The sequence below is a fragment of the Otolemur garnettii genome, unplaced genomic scaffold (assembly GCF_000181295.1).
Source record: "Otolemur garnettii isolate 467f Iridium unplaced genomic scaffold, OtoGar3 scaffold00010, whole genome shotgun sequence".
Classification (NCBI taxonomy): Eukaryota; Metazoa; Chordata; class Mammalia; order Primates; family Galagidae; genus Otolemur; species Otolemur garnettii.
Window position 1 is genome coordinate 28,709,585 of NW_003852405.1, and position 18,562 is coordinate 28,728,146.

Consider the following 18,562-nt stretch of genomic DNA (forward strand, 5'->3'; position numbering starts at 1 on the left):
AGCTCAAAGCAACCTCAAACTCTTGGGCTCAAATAATTGTCTTGCCTCAGCTTCCTAAGTAGCTGGGGACTACAAGCACCCGCCACAATTCCCTTCTATTTTTAGAAGAGTGAGGTCTCTCTCTCACTCTTGCTCAGGCTAGTCTCAAACTTGTGATCTCTGGCAATCCACCCACCTCAGCCTCCCAGAGTGCTAGGATTACAGGCCAGAGCCACTGTGCCCAGCTGCTAATTTTTCTATTTTTAGTTTAGTAGAGACAGGAATCTCCCTCTCTCTCTTGCTCAGACTGGTCTCAAACTCTGTACTCAAGCAATCCACCCACCCCGGCCTCCAGAGTGGTAGGATCATCCTGCACAGAGAAAGATATGATCATGAAAGTTTCCAGTGTTTAGTTGATCTTGTTCTTTATATCTTTTGTCAGCTTACTTTTAATAAAATTGTATTGTGAGTTTAACATACCATTAAACATCTTATTAAAATGTATCTTGAAGACTAGTTTTCTTATACATAGTTTGTAGGTTATTAATGTGAAAAATATTGGCCTTTAATTGGATTTGGGGGTGGGTTCCCTCAAATGTTATTTTTGAAATCTTCCATTAAGGACTTGCATTTTTATTTAAAACCTGTAATATGACAAATCTATCTAAATGGAGAAGAGACCCACCACCCCACCCCACCCCAAAAAAGTAGTTTCCCCTCTCCTCACCCTCTCTGTTCATCACTGCCTTGGAACCATCTAAAAATATACTTAGAGATCACTTACTGAAGCTCTTTACAAACTCAGAACATTAGCAATTCAGCACTTCTGGAATTGAATCCAGTTTATGCAGAAATCTTTACCCCTCTTAGTTAAAGCTATGTAGATTTTGGCTGGGTTAATTTATAATTAGTATAAGGCAGAAAATAGTGGGGGGTTTTAACGGCAGAGTAGTTTTCTGACACTTCTAATGTTTTCTAACACTTCCAATAAATATTTAAAACAGGATCAATTCTGCCCCTCTACTTTTGTCTTTATAACCTATACTTATAGTGGTTATAATTTTGTATTAAAATATAGGGGGTTTTTTTTAGGTCAACAAGGGCAGACACAAGATTATTCAAAGGCTTGGGAGGAATATTACAAGAAGCAAGGTATTATTTTTATTAGAAATGAGATTCTTTGGGGCTTTTAATTGTGGTTATGGCAACAAAATTTGTCTGTTTTTTCAAAGGTCAGGCAGTTCCTGCTCCTACTGGGGCTCCACCAGGTGGTCAGCCAGATTACAGTGCAGCCTGGGCTGAGTACTACAGACAGCAGGCAGCCTACTATGCCCAGACAAGTCCCCAGGGAATGCCACAGCATCCTCCAGCACCTCAGGTATAATAAATTTGTTAATTTGTTGATTTCTAATCTAGTCATGTTTCCTGCATGTTTGTTGTTTGTTTGAGAGTATGTTTGCCTTTTAAATTTTTACCTGGCAAAGTATAACTATTAAATGAAATACTGGTGTACTGTTTGGGTTTTTTTGTTTTTTTATAATGCGTTCTGGCAACTTGAGTGCTGAATACTCCTGCAGTTCAATGATTTTAAAAATAAATTTTCTTCCCCCAGGGATTTGCAAATCATGCAAGAAGCCACCACCATTTATATTAACCAGTTTTTCTTTCTTAAAGGATTCACTCCTGAATTAGCTCCATTTCAAGGATTTTCTTTAACTTTTTGTGTATTTCTTATGTATCTCTTCTGCACAGGGCCAATAATAAGAAGTGGACAATACAGTATTTGCTTCATTGTGTGGGGGAAAAAAACCTTTGTTAAATATATGGATGCAGACGACTTGATGAAGATCTTAATTTTGTTTTTGGTTTAAAATAGTGGTTTTTTTTTTTTTTGGTTTTTTTTTTTGAAAATGTACAAAATATCTATCACTACTGATAGGAGGTTAATATTTCTGTGTAGAAATGAAAATTGGTTTGTTTTTAGTATTTAGTGTAGATGTACACATTCCAGCAAATGTATTTGCAACTATTATGTGGTCGATGCTTTGTGATATAAATGTACTTTTTCAATGTATACTTTCACTTTTAAAATGCCTGTTTTGTGCTTTACAATAAATGATATGAAACCTCCTGTGTCGGTAAGTTGGATATGTGGCTATTTAAAGGATTCATAATTTAGCAATGGTAAATTAAGATACATATACACAAATATATAAGTTTTCCCCATGAAATATTGAGTTTTATAAACACTGGCATGTTTTTTCCCCCTTGCAGTATAGTGGTAGATTGGAGGATCTTTTCCATTTATTGTATTTGGCTATTTCAGCACAAGTGATCCTGATATCTTCATTTTTTTTCCTTGTGTTTGATTAAAAACTGCATGTGTGTACAATGATCTTTGGCATACTTCCATTGCATTAACAGTGAAATTTCCTTTTATACATGACCACTGTTTCAGATCTGTACTGCTGCTATAACAGTTAACCTTTCTGTTCTTAATTTCATAATTACTTGATTTCCAAGACTGTTTCAGCATAACTAATTTTAAACAGTTTTCAGATAGTGAATATGAATAGCCTAAAAAGAACAGTGTTTTTCCATGTAAAGCAACTCTTTCAATGTATGTAATACTAGTATGTTTCTTTCTAAATTTAGGATAGAAAAGTGAATAGTATGAAAAAAGTATAGCTACATTGCATCTGCCATTGAAACATAAATGGGGTATGGAAACGTTCAAGCTTTTTTTTTTTCTTTTTGCAGTATAGATAAGCTTTGTTTTGTAAATGCACAAGTCCGATCATTGAATCAACTTAATTTTTTATGTACTTGAAATCATTTTATTACTCTTTAACACTCATGCTGAAGTTCTGCTATTTTGTTGAAATCCATTGTTTTACTCTTTGCATATTTGTTGGCTCTTTGCATATTAATATATTAGACTACATGCAAATACAGTCTGTCTTGCCATTGTCTGTTGAAGTGCAGGTTTGATCCAGCCAGTATAGAACTAGCTCTGTAGGGGTGAGGAGGACTGTGCTGTGTATCATCCTTGATTGTGTTCCTTCAAGGAGCATTGCACTGTAAGTACATCAGAATGACAAATTGATGAACTGCAACAGTATCTTTTTGTCAATGTTCCACATAATGCAAATGCCATACTTTGTTTGAATATTATGTTGGAATACAGTGCTGATATCTTGGAAAACCCTAACTGCTTTTTAATTTAACATAGAATAATACATAGTTCTGTATTTTTTTTAAAGTGAGCTTAATGGGTAAGTATTTTTGATGTGCTTTAGCTATAGCTAAAGAAAACTGATCATTAACAAAGTTGAGTAGTATTACTGGTGCTCCTAAAATAATGTTTTTCAGTGTAAAATATGCATATCTTATATATTAATATGAAAGACTTGAAATGTATCAAACAGAAGTGGATTTCAGTTTGCAAATAATGAGCAATGTAGCAGTTTTAACACCATTTCATAGATATATATTTTATCATTGGTAGAGAGCACCATTTGTTGTTTTGAATATACTTTAAAGGAAGATGTGCTAGGACATAAATGGTGAGATTGCCTACAATGTGGAAAATAGCAGTACAGTTCATTGTAGATATTTTGAAATGTTTTTGATTGTTTTCTGTAACCTACAATGACTTCCCTTACCTTTATTTAGATTTGGATATGTAGTTCTAGTTTGAAGTTTGATAGTTAAGTTAGTTTTTCTGTTATCTTTAAGAGTAGGGTATTGACATGAACAATTTCAGTATTTTGCATGATACTGTTTTATGGATGACCTTTTAGGAAAGTGGTGCATTTATTAATTAAACTGAAGAAATAGTTCAGTTGAATTCAATATCATAACTCACAAATTGGAGGCTGTTGATTTTGATTCATTTAAGGTTTAAAATCTTTATTAATTGCAAACAGTGCAATTATTTATACTTCACAGTGCCTTCCCAGACCTTCCACCTTAGGTTCTGCTGCAAAAAGCAACAGGTAAGCACAACCTAAGGACATATATCAATAAATATTTCAGTACATTAATGTTGTCCCTGTGAGGTTTTTGTGGTTGTGTATTCAAAAGCAATCTGCTACTGCTTCCCCAAAATGTTATTTTGTTATTTATGCTACCATTTTAATGGAAAGTCTGTAAGTTCAAGCAACTGTTTACATTTCTGGGTTATGTTTTTTACTTTAGTTTTTTTTTCTCCCCAATTAAAAACAAGAAAATGAGTAGATTGCAACTGCAAGTGAACTATATCCAAATCTTTTTGTATTTTTTCCCCAAACATAGAAGTGTTAACAATTATGAAAGGACAATTACATAGTATTCAAAATTTAGAAAATCACTTGTTCGGAAACTTCAACAGCCTTCACAATCTGTTTATATGATTGACAGGACATTTTCTTTGCCCTCCAAAGCAATGATTTCTTTCTTTCTTTCTTTTTTTTTTTTTTTTTTTTTCTTAAAGTCTGTAGTAATTCAGTAAGGATATTGTGGGTCAGAGTTTTATTATGGTATTTTTTCTTAGGCAATTCAGTTCCCATTACTTTTATATATGCTGAAAAAGGAAAAAATTATAAAGAATACTGGCAGTATGTTTTGATAAAAGGCATGTGCATCAGTGAAATGTTAACTGTATAGCAAATAACCTTTCGTAATCTGTAGCAACCAGTATTTTTCTGATTTTAATAATATTTTAATAACTGACACTGCATTTATTTTATTTTTTGCCAGTTTAAAATGTTTGTGTGTTTTTATAGATGATTTTAACTGGTACCTATTTTGAGTTAAGATGACTGTATTAAAGCAGCATCATTTCAGTTTTGTTTATTCGATTTCTAAAATGTGCTGATCCTTTTAAAACTCCTGCTTATCTCTACAACAAAGAAAAATATTCAAAAATACTGCCTTCATTTTCACACACAGTGCTGAAGATGCTGCAAGCACCAAATCATAGCTCATAAAATCAGGTCCTGAGATAGTTACCCATAAAGAGGAATCCTTTGAGTGTATGCCATTGGTGAGCCGATGAGCATGGACCATAGAAGGGCTCAATGTAGAAGGTAAAATTGGCAAATCATAATTGAGAAATATGAAATGTATTCCCATACATAATATGGTATAGGGTGTAATGTACCTGCTTCTTTATCACTTTTCATTTTGAAGTGCTATTCATTTGATCTTAAATGTTCCATGAACTGTTAAATTTCTTAAGTTATACAGTTACTGCACCACATTTATATATATGTGTATGTTTTCATAGTCAATGATAGGTATGTAAGATTGATTATATAAAGGAGCTTTTTGAACCTAAGGAGCCTATGGAGATTTGGTTAGTTGTAGTTTGCATTTTTATAAAGGAAAATACAGATGAATGCTAATAGATACTGGGGCATTGTTTCTATCTCATGAGAATTTTTTATTCATTACCACAAGCCTTCAATGATACCATAAGCGTCGTTTTAAATGGCGCTAATCTTAACCTTGAAATAAGTGGAAAGCAGAAAAGGTGAGCCAGTTCATTTGAATACAGTGGATGTTAGTGATAGAAACAATGTTTAGTTTAGATTGAAATTGAACTAATTTATTTAGCACTTAAAAATTTGACAATGTTTTCATTTTTTTTAAGACATCTTGGTATGGTAATGCTTAGTTCTATAGTTTGATATTTCATTTAGAAATGAGAAATAATAGTTTTATTTTTTAATTGATAAAAATTGTTTTAATACTAAAGCTAGTAATTTGATACCAGTTGTTTTATAAGCATTGTACAGTATATCCTTAAATAAATAACTTGGTAGTTAATTCATAAGGGTGGGTTTGGGTAGAAGTAGTGTACTTCAGAGGGAAACAGGAATAATTCAGAAATAATTCATTTGTTTGCATTCTCTGCCAGTAGAACCAGTTCTACCTAGAAAATTAACCTGTTGTGTAGGGTAATGATAGAGAGTTTATTAATTAATGAGGATGTCTTATTTTTATTTTCTGCAAATTCTGCTTCATTTTAAAATGCATTTTAACAAAGCCTCGTTAAAGATAATTTTGACTCTAAATTAACGTTATTTTTTGTTTAGTTAGTAGCATCTTGACTTTTCTTGCCACAATATAAACTTTAAAGAGATTTTTAAATTGGTGCTTTTAAGAAGCCAGTGAATTCCAGGGTTTTATTTACTTCAGTGATACCCCTATAGAAACTCTTAAATGTATTTGTGCATATATATATATATTTTTTCTTATGCATGCTCGATGCATTTTCGTCCTGAGAAAAATGTTCTCTACAGAAACTACCCGTGTGTTAAAAGAAGATTGGCTTAAAATGGCTACTGTGATGGGAACAGTGTCTTAGGGAGATGCAGCTTGGACTTGAGGTAAATTGAATACTTTACAAACTGTGGTTTAGAGTTTGCTTTAAAGACATTGTATGTAAAAGGGCACACAATTGCTGTACTTTTGTATTCATTCTGGTTTCCTCAATAAATAAATGTACATTGGTGAATATTATGAGAGAGTGCTTTATTTCTTTCATACATGACACAGTAAAAAGAATTTTCTGCTTTATATTTAACTTTCTCATTAAAGGTTCAGTGTGAGAAAATACTGGGATGATAAAGGGGTGAACATCTGCATCAGTCTTTAAAATATAGAAAGGCTTTTTTAAATATGTAAGTTACTTTATTGTGGGTTTATATTACAAAATAAAATTGTCTTCCAGAAAATTAAAATATAAAACAATTTGGTAATAGAATATGGCAGCTAATTATTTACAAACTGATTTAAAGACTAGACTTTTAAATTGAAGGTTGTCCCATTATTTTCCTAAGTCTAATATGCTTGCTTGTATCTTGAAACTTCAGTTATTTTAAGTGTGTTCTCCTTCATGAACTATTAATTATTAATACAAAGTTTTCTTGCTAAAATGTAATTTGTTCAGGCAAGATCACAACATAAATTCACCTAATAAATTTGATTAAATAACACACATTTGAGAAAAATACATGTTTAATATGTTCAGCACTCAAAACACTGTATAGGCAGTTTCTATCATTTTCTCTGGCAATTGTTAAAAGCCCTACTTTAATCTTTGTTTTTCTCTGTGACATCCCCCACCCAAAACCCAAAAGGTACCCACTTTAGAAATACTCTGAAACTGCACTAGCCAACATGATGTATTATTAAGGAAAAGTCCAGTCGTTGATAGATTCCAAATTCATCGTCTCAGCTATTTCAGACTAATTATAGGAGTAAAAGCCCATAAATGGCATTCTTTCATGCAAAATAATATATTGGGTTTTTAAAAACTTAGTTGCTATAATTCTTATGGGAAATACATGGCCCTTGTAATGGATTCTGTAGAATAGTTGGGTGAATTTCCCACTGCCTTCTCCCCTGTTAGATGTATTATTTTGGACTTTTTTTGATTGCTGCTGCATAAGGTAGTGGTAAATCTGGTACTCATTTGAGAAAGAAGGTATTCTTTAGATGAGCTTGTGTTTGGAAGACTTAAGAAAAGGAATAAGAAGTCAACATAGTGGCACATCTGGTTTCCTTTTTTGGCCCCGCCACAGAGAAGATGATATAGTGAGAAAGTTGGAGAAAAAGAGAAAGTTCCAGGGGGAGAAGGGGACTAGTAGTCATCAGCTAGAAAAGAGAAGAAGAAAGGTGACTTTTATTGTTTGTTTTTAAGAAAAAAAAATTTTTTTAATAGTATGAAAGTTAAAAGGGGATTAGTTCTTACTTTCAATCGTAAGAATACAGGTACTAGCTGCAGAACCTTTATTGTTGACTGCTTTACACATATACTCTCCTCCATCTTCTGGGAAAGTCTCTGGTAAGTAAAGGCAGTAAGTTTCTCCCCTTTCAATATATTGGTAGTCTTCTCCATCCTGTAGTATTTCTCCTTCAAACCACCATGTCACTTCTGGTTTGGGTTCTCCAGTTACTTTAACAGTGAATCTAACTGGCTCACTGTCGACAACAGATGTGTTTTTAAGAGGTTTCTTAAACCATGGAGCTCCTAATCTGGTTTGCTCTTCATCTTCGATGGTGGAGCCATTCACAACACTACCTTCTTCCTCCTCCTCCTCTTCTCTTTTCTGTATTAAAAGAAGTGCATTCAGGTTAGCATTTAAAATAAAGTATTTTCAGGGCAGTGATTTAGTAATAGAATTTTGAGGGTAAAAGTGTTCTTCAAAAAATATATAAGTATGTTTACAAAAAGTGTACTTAACATTCCAGTGGCTTGAAAACTATTAAAACTTTCTCCAGATAAAACTGATTTTTAAGAGAACATCTTTGAGAAATAAAGAGTATGTAAACTTGGTACCTTTTGCAGCGCTGCATCAATTTCCTGTTGTTCAAATTGCATGCGTAGTAACTTTTGTTCTTCAATTCTTCTTTTTTGTTCCTCTTCTCTTGCCTTAGCCATTTGTTCAAATCTAGCTTTCATATTGACTTTATGAGTAAATGGGGCCTCACATTTTTTTGCAGGCTTGACATCAACATCATCTTCCTTCAAGAAAGTGGGCCAAGAGTAACAGTTGTTTATTTTCTTGTTTTGTTTTGAGACAGAGCCTCAAGCTGTCACCCTGGGTAGAATACTGTGGTATCACAGCTCACAGCAACCTCTAACTCCTGACCTTAAGCACTTATCTTACCTCAGCCTCCCAAGTAGCTGGGACTACAGGTGCCCACCACAATGCCTGGCTGTTTTTTGGTTGCAGCCATCGTTGTTTGGTGGGCCCGGGCTGGATTTGAACCTGCCCGCTCAGGTGTATGTGGCTGGCACCTTAGCCACTTGAGCGATAGGCACCAAGCCAGTTCTTTCTTTCCTTTTTTTTTTTTTTTTTTTTTTTGTTGAGACAGGGTTCTACCTTGTGCAGTGAGCAGAGTGCAGTGGCGTCGGAGCTCACCGCAACCTCAGACTCTGGCTGTGGGCATCCCACTGCCTCAGCCTCTGAAGCTGCTGGTATTACAGGCACTCGCTGTGGCACCCAGCTGGGTTTTTCCATTTTTTTTCATGAGTCAGAGTCTCACTTTCACTCAGGTGAGTCTCTAACTCGTGAGCCCTAGCAATCCTCCCTCCTCAGCCTCTCACAGTGCTGGTGGGATTTATAGGCGTCAGCCACTGCACCCAGCCAATTGTTTATTTTCTAAAAACCAAGAGCTAAACCATTAATTGTAGTTCCAAAAGTATTGTTTGTAAGCACAAAGTAAGTATGTTTGAAATGCATATTTGTGCTACCTTACAGGCATATAGATTTTTACTGTCCCCCAAGTCAGGAAAGTACATGTACGTTCATGAAGCATTCTGTTAATGGAAATACTTTTCTTACAAGACACTCCTAACTACTTTTCATGCTACTACATGATATGAGAAAAGTTTCTTTTCTGTTTTTTCTCACTTCATGGTCCAAATTTACTACAGTTGCAGGGAAGGAGGTGTACAGGTAGAAAACAATTTGAATGGAGCAGTGGTTAAAACATGGAGAAGCCATTAAGGTGAAATGTGTGAGTCATCCATTTAAGCAGCAGTTCTCAACCTGTGGGCCATGACCCACGGGAACTGGATTAAAGGGTTGCAACATAGGAAGGGTGAGAACCACTGCAAAGAGTTGGGAGCCATGGAAATAATTAAGGGAGTGATTTCAGAGCAGTGTCCACTATCCAATAGTGTTAGTCTAGGGAAAAGCCAGTTTGGTAGTGATGTCAGTGCTGGCCTTTGAGAGCACTTTTATAGAGGTTAATGCTGTCATGGTTTTTAAAGTACTTTAGTTGTAGTCAACTCTTGGTTTTTTAAAACTTTGGCTTTTGTGGGTTTCTGTGTAAATCTCACCATTTTCATATAATACTGTGGGAAAACTTGCAGAGTACCACATCCAACTAAAGGGAAATTTTGAAACTAGATGTAGGTTAACTGCCTATTGAGGAGTACACCTCAATTCCAGTGAAAGGAGTAGAAGGGGATTAAAGAAGGATAGTTTTTTTTGGTTCTCCTGAATCAGATTTTATATGCTGTCTGAAAGGTAAACTAAGAAAAATACATGTTAAACATTGGTTTGTTTACTATAGTTTTAGCCCAACAGGCTTCTCTGAGACTTAAAAACAGGACTTCTTCACTATGCAATTTGTTGCCTATCAAATGAACCTTCAAGATAGGGTATTTAACATGTACAACTGGTATTCTGAATCCCTCCCATTAATAACTTGCCTTCTGGGTATTAGCAGAAGCTTTTGCAAATGTGTAACTTCATTTAGCTGCCTAAAACTTGCATTTAGAAAATCAGAAATTTGATGCTGGTAGAGTAGCTCACTCATAGTCCCAGCTACTTGCAGGGAGAGAGGCAGGAAGATGTGTTAAACATGGACATTTTCTAAAAGCAGAAAGTAGATACATGATCAGATTTCAGGAGGGAGGACTGCTGTAGGAGTTCAAATTGTTTGTGCAGTCCTACAATAGAAATTGATTGCACTTTGCCAAAACTAGGTTAACACTAGTGGATTTCTTTCTTTTGAGACTATCTTAACTGTTACCAGACTAGAATGCCATGGTGTCAACCTAGTTCACAGTAACCTCAAAATATTGGGCTCAAGTGATCTTCCTCAGCCTCTTGATTAGCTGGGACTACAATGCCTAGCTGATTTTCTACTTTTAGTAGAGAAGGGGTCTTGCTCTTGCTCACGCTCATCTTCAATTCCTATCCCTTTGCCTCGGCCTCCCAGAGTGCCAGGTTATAGGGTGAGCTACTGTGCCTGGCCATGAACACAAAAGTCTTTTTTTTTTTTTTTTTTTTTTTTTGAAAAACAGCCTGAAGCTGTCCCCCTGGGTAGAGTGCTGTGGCATCATGGCTCACAACAACCTCCAACTCCTGGGCTCAAGCGAGTCTCCTGCCTCAGCCTCCCAAGTAGCTGGGACCACAGGCCCCCGCCACAACGCCCAGCTATTTTTTGGTTGCAGCCATGGTGGTTTGGCGGGCCCGGGCTGGATTGAACCCGCCTGCTTAGGTGTATGTGGCTGGAGCCTTAGCCGCTTGAGCCACAGGCACCCAGCCCAGGAGTGTCTTTTAATGTCCTCGAGGGGAATCACCATTCATGTTATCTTGAATACAGGGAAGAGTTCAGCCAGGTCCTAATCTCACATTCATTTACAAAAGAGGCAGTAAAACAAGAGGCATGACTACTATGAGGTTTTACCATCTTTCACCAAAAAAAGGAAATGCATACTGATTGACCTTTTTTTTTTAGACAAGAGTCTCACTTTGTCACCCTGGGTAGAGTGCTGTGACATCATAGCTCACAGCAACCTCCAACTGTTGGGCTCAAGTGATCTTGTCTCAGCCTTCTGAGTAGCTGGGACTATAGGAATCCGCCACAACTCTTGGCTCTTACTTTTGCTCAGGATGGTTTCAAACTCCTGAGCTCAGGCAATGCCCCTGTCTCAGCATCCCAGAGTGCTAGGGTTACAGGCGTGAGCCACCATACCCAGCCTCTTTTCTTTATCTTCTATGACCCATTTACCTCCATATTATCTCCACTGATTGGGGTAAAGATCCATCCACTAAATTGTTCTCTCCAGGGTTTTATTCACCTTCAAACTTTCTAAGTGACCTCATCTACTATACTTTTAGCTACTATCCATAAATGTTAAAATCAGTGCTCTTGCCTCTGTTTTAGACTGCCTTTACTTTCTCTAAATATACCAGAGACTTCACATGGTCAAAACAATTCATTCACTCCACCTGCAAATATGATTGATTGCTCTGTAGCATCATCTAGTTCCTTGGTAATACTGAAGTGATACTAGGTCCTTCACCAACCACCTACCCAAAGTGACCTGTTGCCCAGTTTTGTTGAATTACGTCCATTTTTCTCCATTGGCCCCAGCTTCGTGCTTTCATGCCTATCTTTCAGTTCATCCTCTGTGATCCCAGAATTTAATAAACAATAAGTTTTCTGTTGCTGTCCTAAAAATTTGATTAACGTTGTTCTCTAATTCATAGTCCCTACAAGGTTAAAAAAGCTCTTCATCAACTAGCCACGACCTACTTCTGCAACTTTATATCCTATCACCCTTTACTCAGTGAACCTTGCCTTACAGTCTTCTTCTTTTTTTCTTTTTTTGAAACAGTCTATGTTTCCCCCTGTAGAGTGCCACGTCATGGTGGTGTCACAGCTCACAGCAACCTCAAACTAGTGGGCTTAAGCGATTCTCTTGCCTCAGCCTCCCATGTAGCTGGGACTACAGGCACCCGCCACAGCCCCAGTTATTTTTTTTTGTTGCAATTGTCATTTAGCTGGCCCAGGCCAGATTTGAACCCTCCAGCCTGGGTGTATATGGCTGGTGCTGTAACCACGGTGCTATTGGTGCAGAGCTGCCTTACAGTCTTGAACCTGTTTACCCCAGATAAACTATAGTTCACCTTGCAGGTCAGTGATTGCCTTCTTTATATATGAAGGTACTTCATCTCAGAATTCTCATTTAGGCTCTTTCACCAAATTATTGCTGGGAAGCAGGTCATATAAACTTTATAGGCCTCATCTACCAGTTAGTATAAATAATCTCTGGAGTTTAACTCACATACGCTGGTTCTACCAGTTTAATGAGAACATAATTAGTATTTTTGAACCATTTTGCTACAGTGAACCATGTGATGTTCACTGCAAGGTTTTAAATTAATAAAGTTTATTTTGAAACAGTGCTGGAATGTGGAAGTCTGTCAGAGTCTCTTAAGATTAACGTGCTATTTCCCAGATTACTATGTGCGCCAGTCGTTAATTGTACATATTAAAAGTTATTTCAAAGCCAATGTTATTTCTGTTCACTATCATTACTATACTGTAACTATGTTAAATGTAAATCTTGATACCTCATGGAAATTTTCTGCTTCTCTCTCTTTAATTTCAAGGTCAATTGCTCTCCTCCTTGCGCGTTCTTCTTCTATCTTCTTCTGTATTTCTTTTTCAGACAACTGTCCAATTTTTTCAAATTTGCTTTTCAGATTTTTAGCCTGAATAGAGCCACTCCTTTTTAATTTGATTAATTCTTCATATTCTCTGCTCAATCCAAAGGTTTCACATTCTTCCTCTTCCTTCAAAAAAATTGGATTTTTTAGTGGAATATCAGCAAGTTAGTTTGTACAATAAACCATCCAAAACGTATGCATCATTTTTTAGTAAAGTTTAAATAACCTCTTCCCTAAATGAAATGTCCACTTTTACTAAGTGAAAGTATTGTTACAAATTTAGGGCTTTAGAAAACATCCTATTTAAAATATTTTCTGTGGCTAAAATTTTTAACATACCATGATAACCTGCTAATACTAAAATAAGCATGGCAAGAGTACTGTTTACTATGAATTGTAGGAAGACCTTTGTTAAGGGAAGGTAAAGAAATAGAATTATGGGCGGCGCCTGTGGCTCAAAGGAGTAGGACACCAGCCCCATATACCAGAGGTGGCAGGTTCAAACCTGGCTCCGGCCAAAAACTGCAAAACAAAGAAAAAAGAAATAGAATTATAAGAACACTGGAATAGGAGTTAGATGGGAATTCTAGTTCTGGCTCTGATACCATGTGGCCTTTTACCAAGTTGCTTAACCCACTGGGTATGATTTTCTTTTTTTTTTTTTTTGAGACAAGAGTCTGAAGGTGTTGCCCTCGGTAGAGTGCCGTGGCGTCACATCTCACAGTAACCTCAAACTCATGGGCTTAAGCAATTCTCTTGCCTCAGCCTCCCAAGTAGATGGAACTACAGGTGTCGACCACAACACCCAGCGATTTTTCAGTTGCAGTTGTCCTTGTTGTTTAGCTGGCCTGGGCTAGGTTCGAACCCGCAAGCCCCAGTGTATATGGCTGGCATCCTTAGCACTGAGCTATGGGCACTGAGCCAGGTATGATTTTCTGCATCGCTAAATGGAACCAGAATTTCTCTAAAATACCTATTTTTTGTTTTATGGTAGTCTTATAGTACTTAAGCATTTCTGAAGATACAGTCTGGTAAAAATCCCTGTATTTGTCTACATATCACAGTTTACTTAAGTATATATTCTGCCAGGAAAGACAGAAATGAGTGAGCCAAGATTGGGCTCCAGTTGTTCATTCCATTTTATCTTTTCTTCAGGTTCTTTCTCCTTGACTTCAGAATTTACCATTACTAGTCCTTTAAAAGGGACTTAACTACACTAAACCCTAATCCTGCAATGCAGAGTAGTAAACTATTGCAAATATTTGTAGTATACTTTTCCTGGAGAAGACCTGGTGTTCTAGGCAGGGTTTAAAAATGTGGGAAAGGGTCGTCACAGTGGGTGATGTGACATGAGCCTTAAAGGGGTAAAATAAGACTGTGTAGGTAAAAATAGCCAACTCAAAATACAAGAAACTAACAAATTTATGATACACATCATGATGTTCTATAAATTGTTCTGTTCAAAATCAATGATGGAACTAATAAAGCTACTACAGTGTAGTGATCTTGGAATGGGCTTGCTACACGGCTTGAAAACAGTAGGTTGAGTCATCTAATAGCCAAATGTCTGATAGCTGCACGTATTCTCCATGCCAGCTAGACAATTTGCCAGCCACTGTCAGGGCAGAGAAATAAAACTCCCAACAGGCCCACTACCCCAACCGTTAGAAATGGGCGACTCCTAGAGGTTGGTAAGAGGACCCTCCCAAGTCACCTACCAAACGTGGCTCTGCCTGCCAGTCCGAGGCTGGACAGTTGATGCCCACTGTGATTCAAGTCACAGACCCTCATTTTCCTTCACCATATTGTATATGGCCTCATCCCCACCCGGGGCCGAGGGGTTAATGCAGCTCCCCTCTTGTCTTGCTCTGTCCCCCAGCTAGAGTGCAGTGATGTCATTATAGCTCACTACAACCTCAAACTCTGGGCTCAAGTGATCCTCCCAAGTAGCTAGGAGTAGCTGGGACTACAGGAATGTGCCACCACACCTGACTACTTTTTCTATTTTTAGTAGAGACAGAGTCTCATTCTTGTTCAGGCTGGTCTCAAACTCCTGATCTCAAGTGATCCTCCTGCCTCTGTCTCCCAGAGTGCTAGGATTACAGGCGTGAACCACCTCACCTGGAACCCTTTTTTCTCCCCTCTGCTGCCTAAGCAATCCAGACCACTCAGGGGGCACGTTGTCCAGGGGCTGAAAGGAGGTGGTTAGGCAGGGTCTTAGGGAGAAGACTGCTGAGAAGCCATCCTAGGGAGTCAAGGAAAAGGTTCCAGTGTCTTATGGCATAGCCCAATTGTCCAATCAGGTTCCATTTACATAGGACACACATTCAAAGATAACACAAATTTCAAGAGAGCAGCCTCAGCCATAAACCCCAAACACTGCCAGGGCTCTTCTGAATGTGGTTCTGGGCACAAGCACAAGGTACATGCTAATGAAGCTGGCCCTTTGTATGTGTTCATTTCAATACAAAGATACTGAACAGGCTCAAAGTCACATCTTAGAATAACCTAGAAAAATAACATAATTCAAAGACTTGCCAAACTGATGACTCTATTAGTATCTGTGGTACTCCTGTAGTTTTATGTTAATTAAATTTATCAGTTTAAGTCTTTGTTTCAAGGAAAATAAGTATAAATGAGTGTATTAAGTGCCTTGGAACATAACAGTTCTCAAACATGATGTACTTAAACCTAATTCTGACATAAATGGGAAGAAATATTTACTTAAGGAACTAGTAACATCTCATTCACTTGCAACCTACATATTTAGCTTAATAGGAATGTAAGTAGATATCTTTTTCTTTTTCTTTTTTTTTAGAGAAAGGATCTTGCCCTGTTGCCCATGCTGAAGTGGTGCATTGCTCACTGAAGCCTTGAACTTCTGGGTTCAGGCGATCCTCCTGAGCAGCTGGGACTACATGGTGATAGATATTTCTTAGAGTCTTACCTCTCCCATTTCTTGTCTCAGTTGTTCAAACTCCTGTTTCTCCATTTCTAGCTTAAGCTTCCGTTCCTCCTCTGTTCGTCGTTTTTCCTCTTCCATTTTTTGTTTTAATAATTCTTCAAAATTAATTTCCAGTTTTCCTGGTGTGAGAGATTCTTGAGAGAATGTTTTATACATCTCTGGGAAGTCATCATCTTCTACCTATTTAAAATAATTCTTTTAGCACTTTTATCGAAATAATACCTACTAAAAAGGGAATATTTATTGAAGAAACTAGGATTTCAGAAAGATTTCACATTGAACTAAAAACCAGGAGACTTAAAAGGAGAAATGATTAGAAAATGTAAGATTGACGTATTTTGTGGTTATGGAAGAAATGGTATCTATTCTCCATTCCAGTGAACAAACTTTGTTTATACTAAGAGTAATTTGAATTAGACATTAACATTTTCTAGTATTGAGGACCCTTTTAATTGAATTGAAGTGAATCTCCAGGGCAGCACCTGTGGCTCAAAGGAGTAGGGTACTGGCCCCATATGCCAGAGGTGGTAAGTTCAAACCCAGGCCTGGCCAAAATCAGCAAAAAGAAAGAAAGAAAGTGAACCTCCTTTCTAGTAACTGAAATAGAACATTTCACTTAAATCATGGTCGTGTCTGAATGAATGAGAAACTATCACAGTCTGTTCATAATCAAGCCAAAATCACTTAGTACTATAATTTTTTTGTTTATTTGCTGTCAGGCTAACTTTAAAGAAATAATATTGGCTCGGCGCCTATAGCTCAGCGGCTAGAGCACCAGCCACATACATCAGAGCTGGCAGGTTCAAATCCAGCCCAGGCTTGCAAGCAACAGTGATAACTACAACCAAAAATAAAAAAAGCCAGGTGTTGTGGCAGGTGCCTAGAGTCCCAGCTACTTGGGAGGCCAAGGCAAGAGAATCACTTAAGTCCAAGAGTTTGAAGTTGCTGTGAGCTGTGCCACCACGGCAGTCTACCAAGGGTAACACAGACTCTGTCTCAAAAAATAAATAAATAATATTAATGCTATGAGCTTCCCAGTACAGTTGTATGTACTTTATATATAATTTATTTAATCCTGTAACCCTATGAAGTAGATATTTCTTTTCATTTTGAGACGAGAGTCTCACTATGTCACCCTCGGTAGACGCCACGGCAACCTCTAACTCTTGGGCATAAGCGATTCTCTTGCCTCAGACTCTCAAGTATCTGGGACTACAGGCACCCGCCACAACACCCAGTTATTTTTGGTTGCAGCTGTCATTGTCATTTAGCTGGCCCTGGGCCGGTTTCTAACCTACCACCCTTGATGCATGTGGCTGGCGCCGTAACCACTGTGCTACAGGCGCCGAGCCCAAATTAGATACTATTAACATTATTAATACCCCCATCTAAAGCCAACACAAATGCTGTGTGACAAGCTAACTGACATTTAGCTGTGACCTGGGCGAGCTGCTGAGCCTCTGTATGTCTCAGTTTCCTTATCTGTGACAACTTTCACAGGGTTGTCATAAGGATTAAGTAAAGTTAAGAAACATTTATCCATGTGTCTAACACCATGATAAGCTCTCAAAAGGTGGTCTTCTCCTTACATTATCACCCCCTGGATGTCTGTATTTTTAAAATTACATGGCCAGATACTTTCCAGGCAGCCCCTATGAGCAATCCCTAAATTGCAAATAGGAATTTTCTGATTTTTAAATTGTTGACAGGGAATACTTTTCAGCAGGAAAAACAATGTTCTGATTCTGTTTTTCTGTGCCCTGAAGATACATACATAAACCTCTGGCTTGAAATGTGACTCTGAATGAAACAGCTGTAGGGTGATAAGAGAGTCAAGGGATAATTAATTCATCTGCCCCAACTTTTATCAAGGCTTTAAACCCATGCTTAAACTAGTTTTACTCAGAATTTAAATGGTTTTACAATCCAAAGATTGACAAAAAATTTTTAATTTAATTTGTGAATTAACTGAGCTGTAGTATGAAATTATAATTCTTGATCCTGGATTTTAAAAAAACAATATGAATGAGGGAAGAAGTTTTTCTCTCTCTTTTTTTTTTAATGTAGAGACAGAATCTTACTATATCGCCCTCAGTAGAGTGCTGTGGCATCACACCTCACAGCAACCCCCAACTCCTGGGCTTAGGCGATTCTCTTGCCTCAGCCTCCCAAGTAACTGTGACTACAGGCGCCTGCCACGCACCCAGCTATTTTTTTGTTGCAGTTTGGCCAGGGCCGGGTTTGAACCCACCACCCTCAGTATATAGGGCGGGCGCCCTACTTACTGAGCCACAGGCACCACCCAGTCTTTCTCTCTTGATAGCAAATTTCTCTAAGAAACTTGGTTTTCATTTAATGCAATTCTTTTTTCCTATACTTTTTCTACCAGTGAATCATAGTTAAAAAGCAGTGTTGCCCTAAAATCATCCCACAGGCATAGGTCCCCTAACCTTTACAGGTACTTCTCTATTTATCACTTCTGACCCTCCTTATTCTCCAAAATTAAGTGCATTCATCATATCTGTAGGATTTCTGTGTAGAAACCATTGATAAATCAGGGATTACCTAACAGAACAAGATAGTTTCTCTCTTTTTTTGAGATAGTCTCACTTTGTTGCCCTTGGTAGAGCACTGTGGCATCACAGCTCCCAGC

General features: G+C 37.4%; 2 protein-coding genes across 8 annotated transcripts in view; one reads left to right on the plus strand and one right to left on the minus strand.

Moving 5' to 3' along the window:
• Positions 1-6,486, plus strand: part of FUBP1 (far upstream element binding protein 1) — a 40,999-nt gene extending 34,513 nt beyond the window's left edge. For 3 of the 4 annotated variants that reach the window (XM_003784211.3, XM_012801715.2, XM_012801716.2), the window contains 2 exons: positions 1,212-1,357; positions 1,732-6,486. In XM_003784211.3, coding sequence (XP_003784259.1) covers positions 1,212-1,357; positions 1,732-1,740 — 155 coding nt within the window. In that variant the 3' untranslated portion in view covers positions 1,741-6,486. Of the gene's footprint in view, positions 1-1,071; positions 1,132-1,211; positions 1,358-1,731 lie in introns of all 4 variants that reach the window. The other variant, XM_023509939.1, reaches the window with a different exon arrangement.
• A 497-nt stretch (positions 6,487-6,983) lies between these two features.
• NEXN (nexilin F-actin binding protein) overlaps positions 6,984-18,562 on the minus strand; it is a 39,643-nt gene continuing 28,064 nt past the window's right edge. For 3 of the 4 annotated variants that reach the window (XM_012801719.1, XM_012801718.1, XM_003784214.2), the window contains 4 exons: positions 15,892-16,089; positions 12,849-13,070; positions 8,309-8,494; positions 7,395-8,078 (listed from right to left, as the gene is read on the minus strand). In XM_012801719.1, coding sequence (XP_012657173.1) covers positions 7,710-8,078; positions 8,309-8,494; positions 12,849-13,070; positions 15,892-16,089 — 975 coding nt within the window. In that variant the 3' untranslated portion in view covers positions 7,395-7,709. Of the gene's footprint in view, positions 8,079-8,308; positions 8,495-12,848; positions 13,071-15,891; positions 16,090-18,562 lie in introns of all 4 variants that reach the window. The other variant, XM_012801717.2, reaches the window with a different exon arrangement.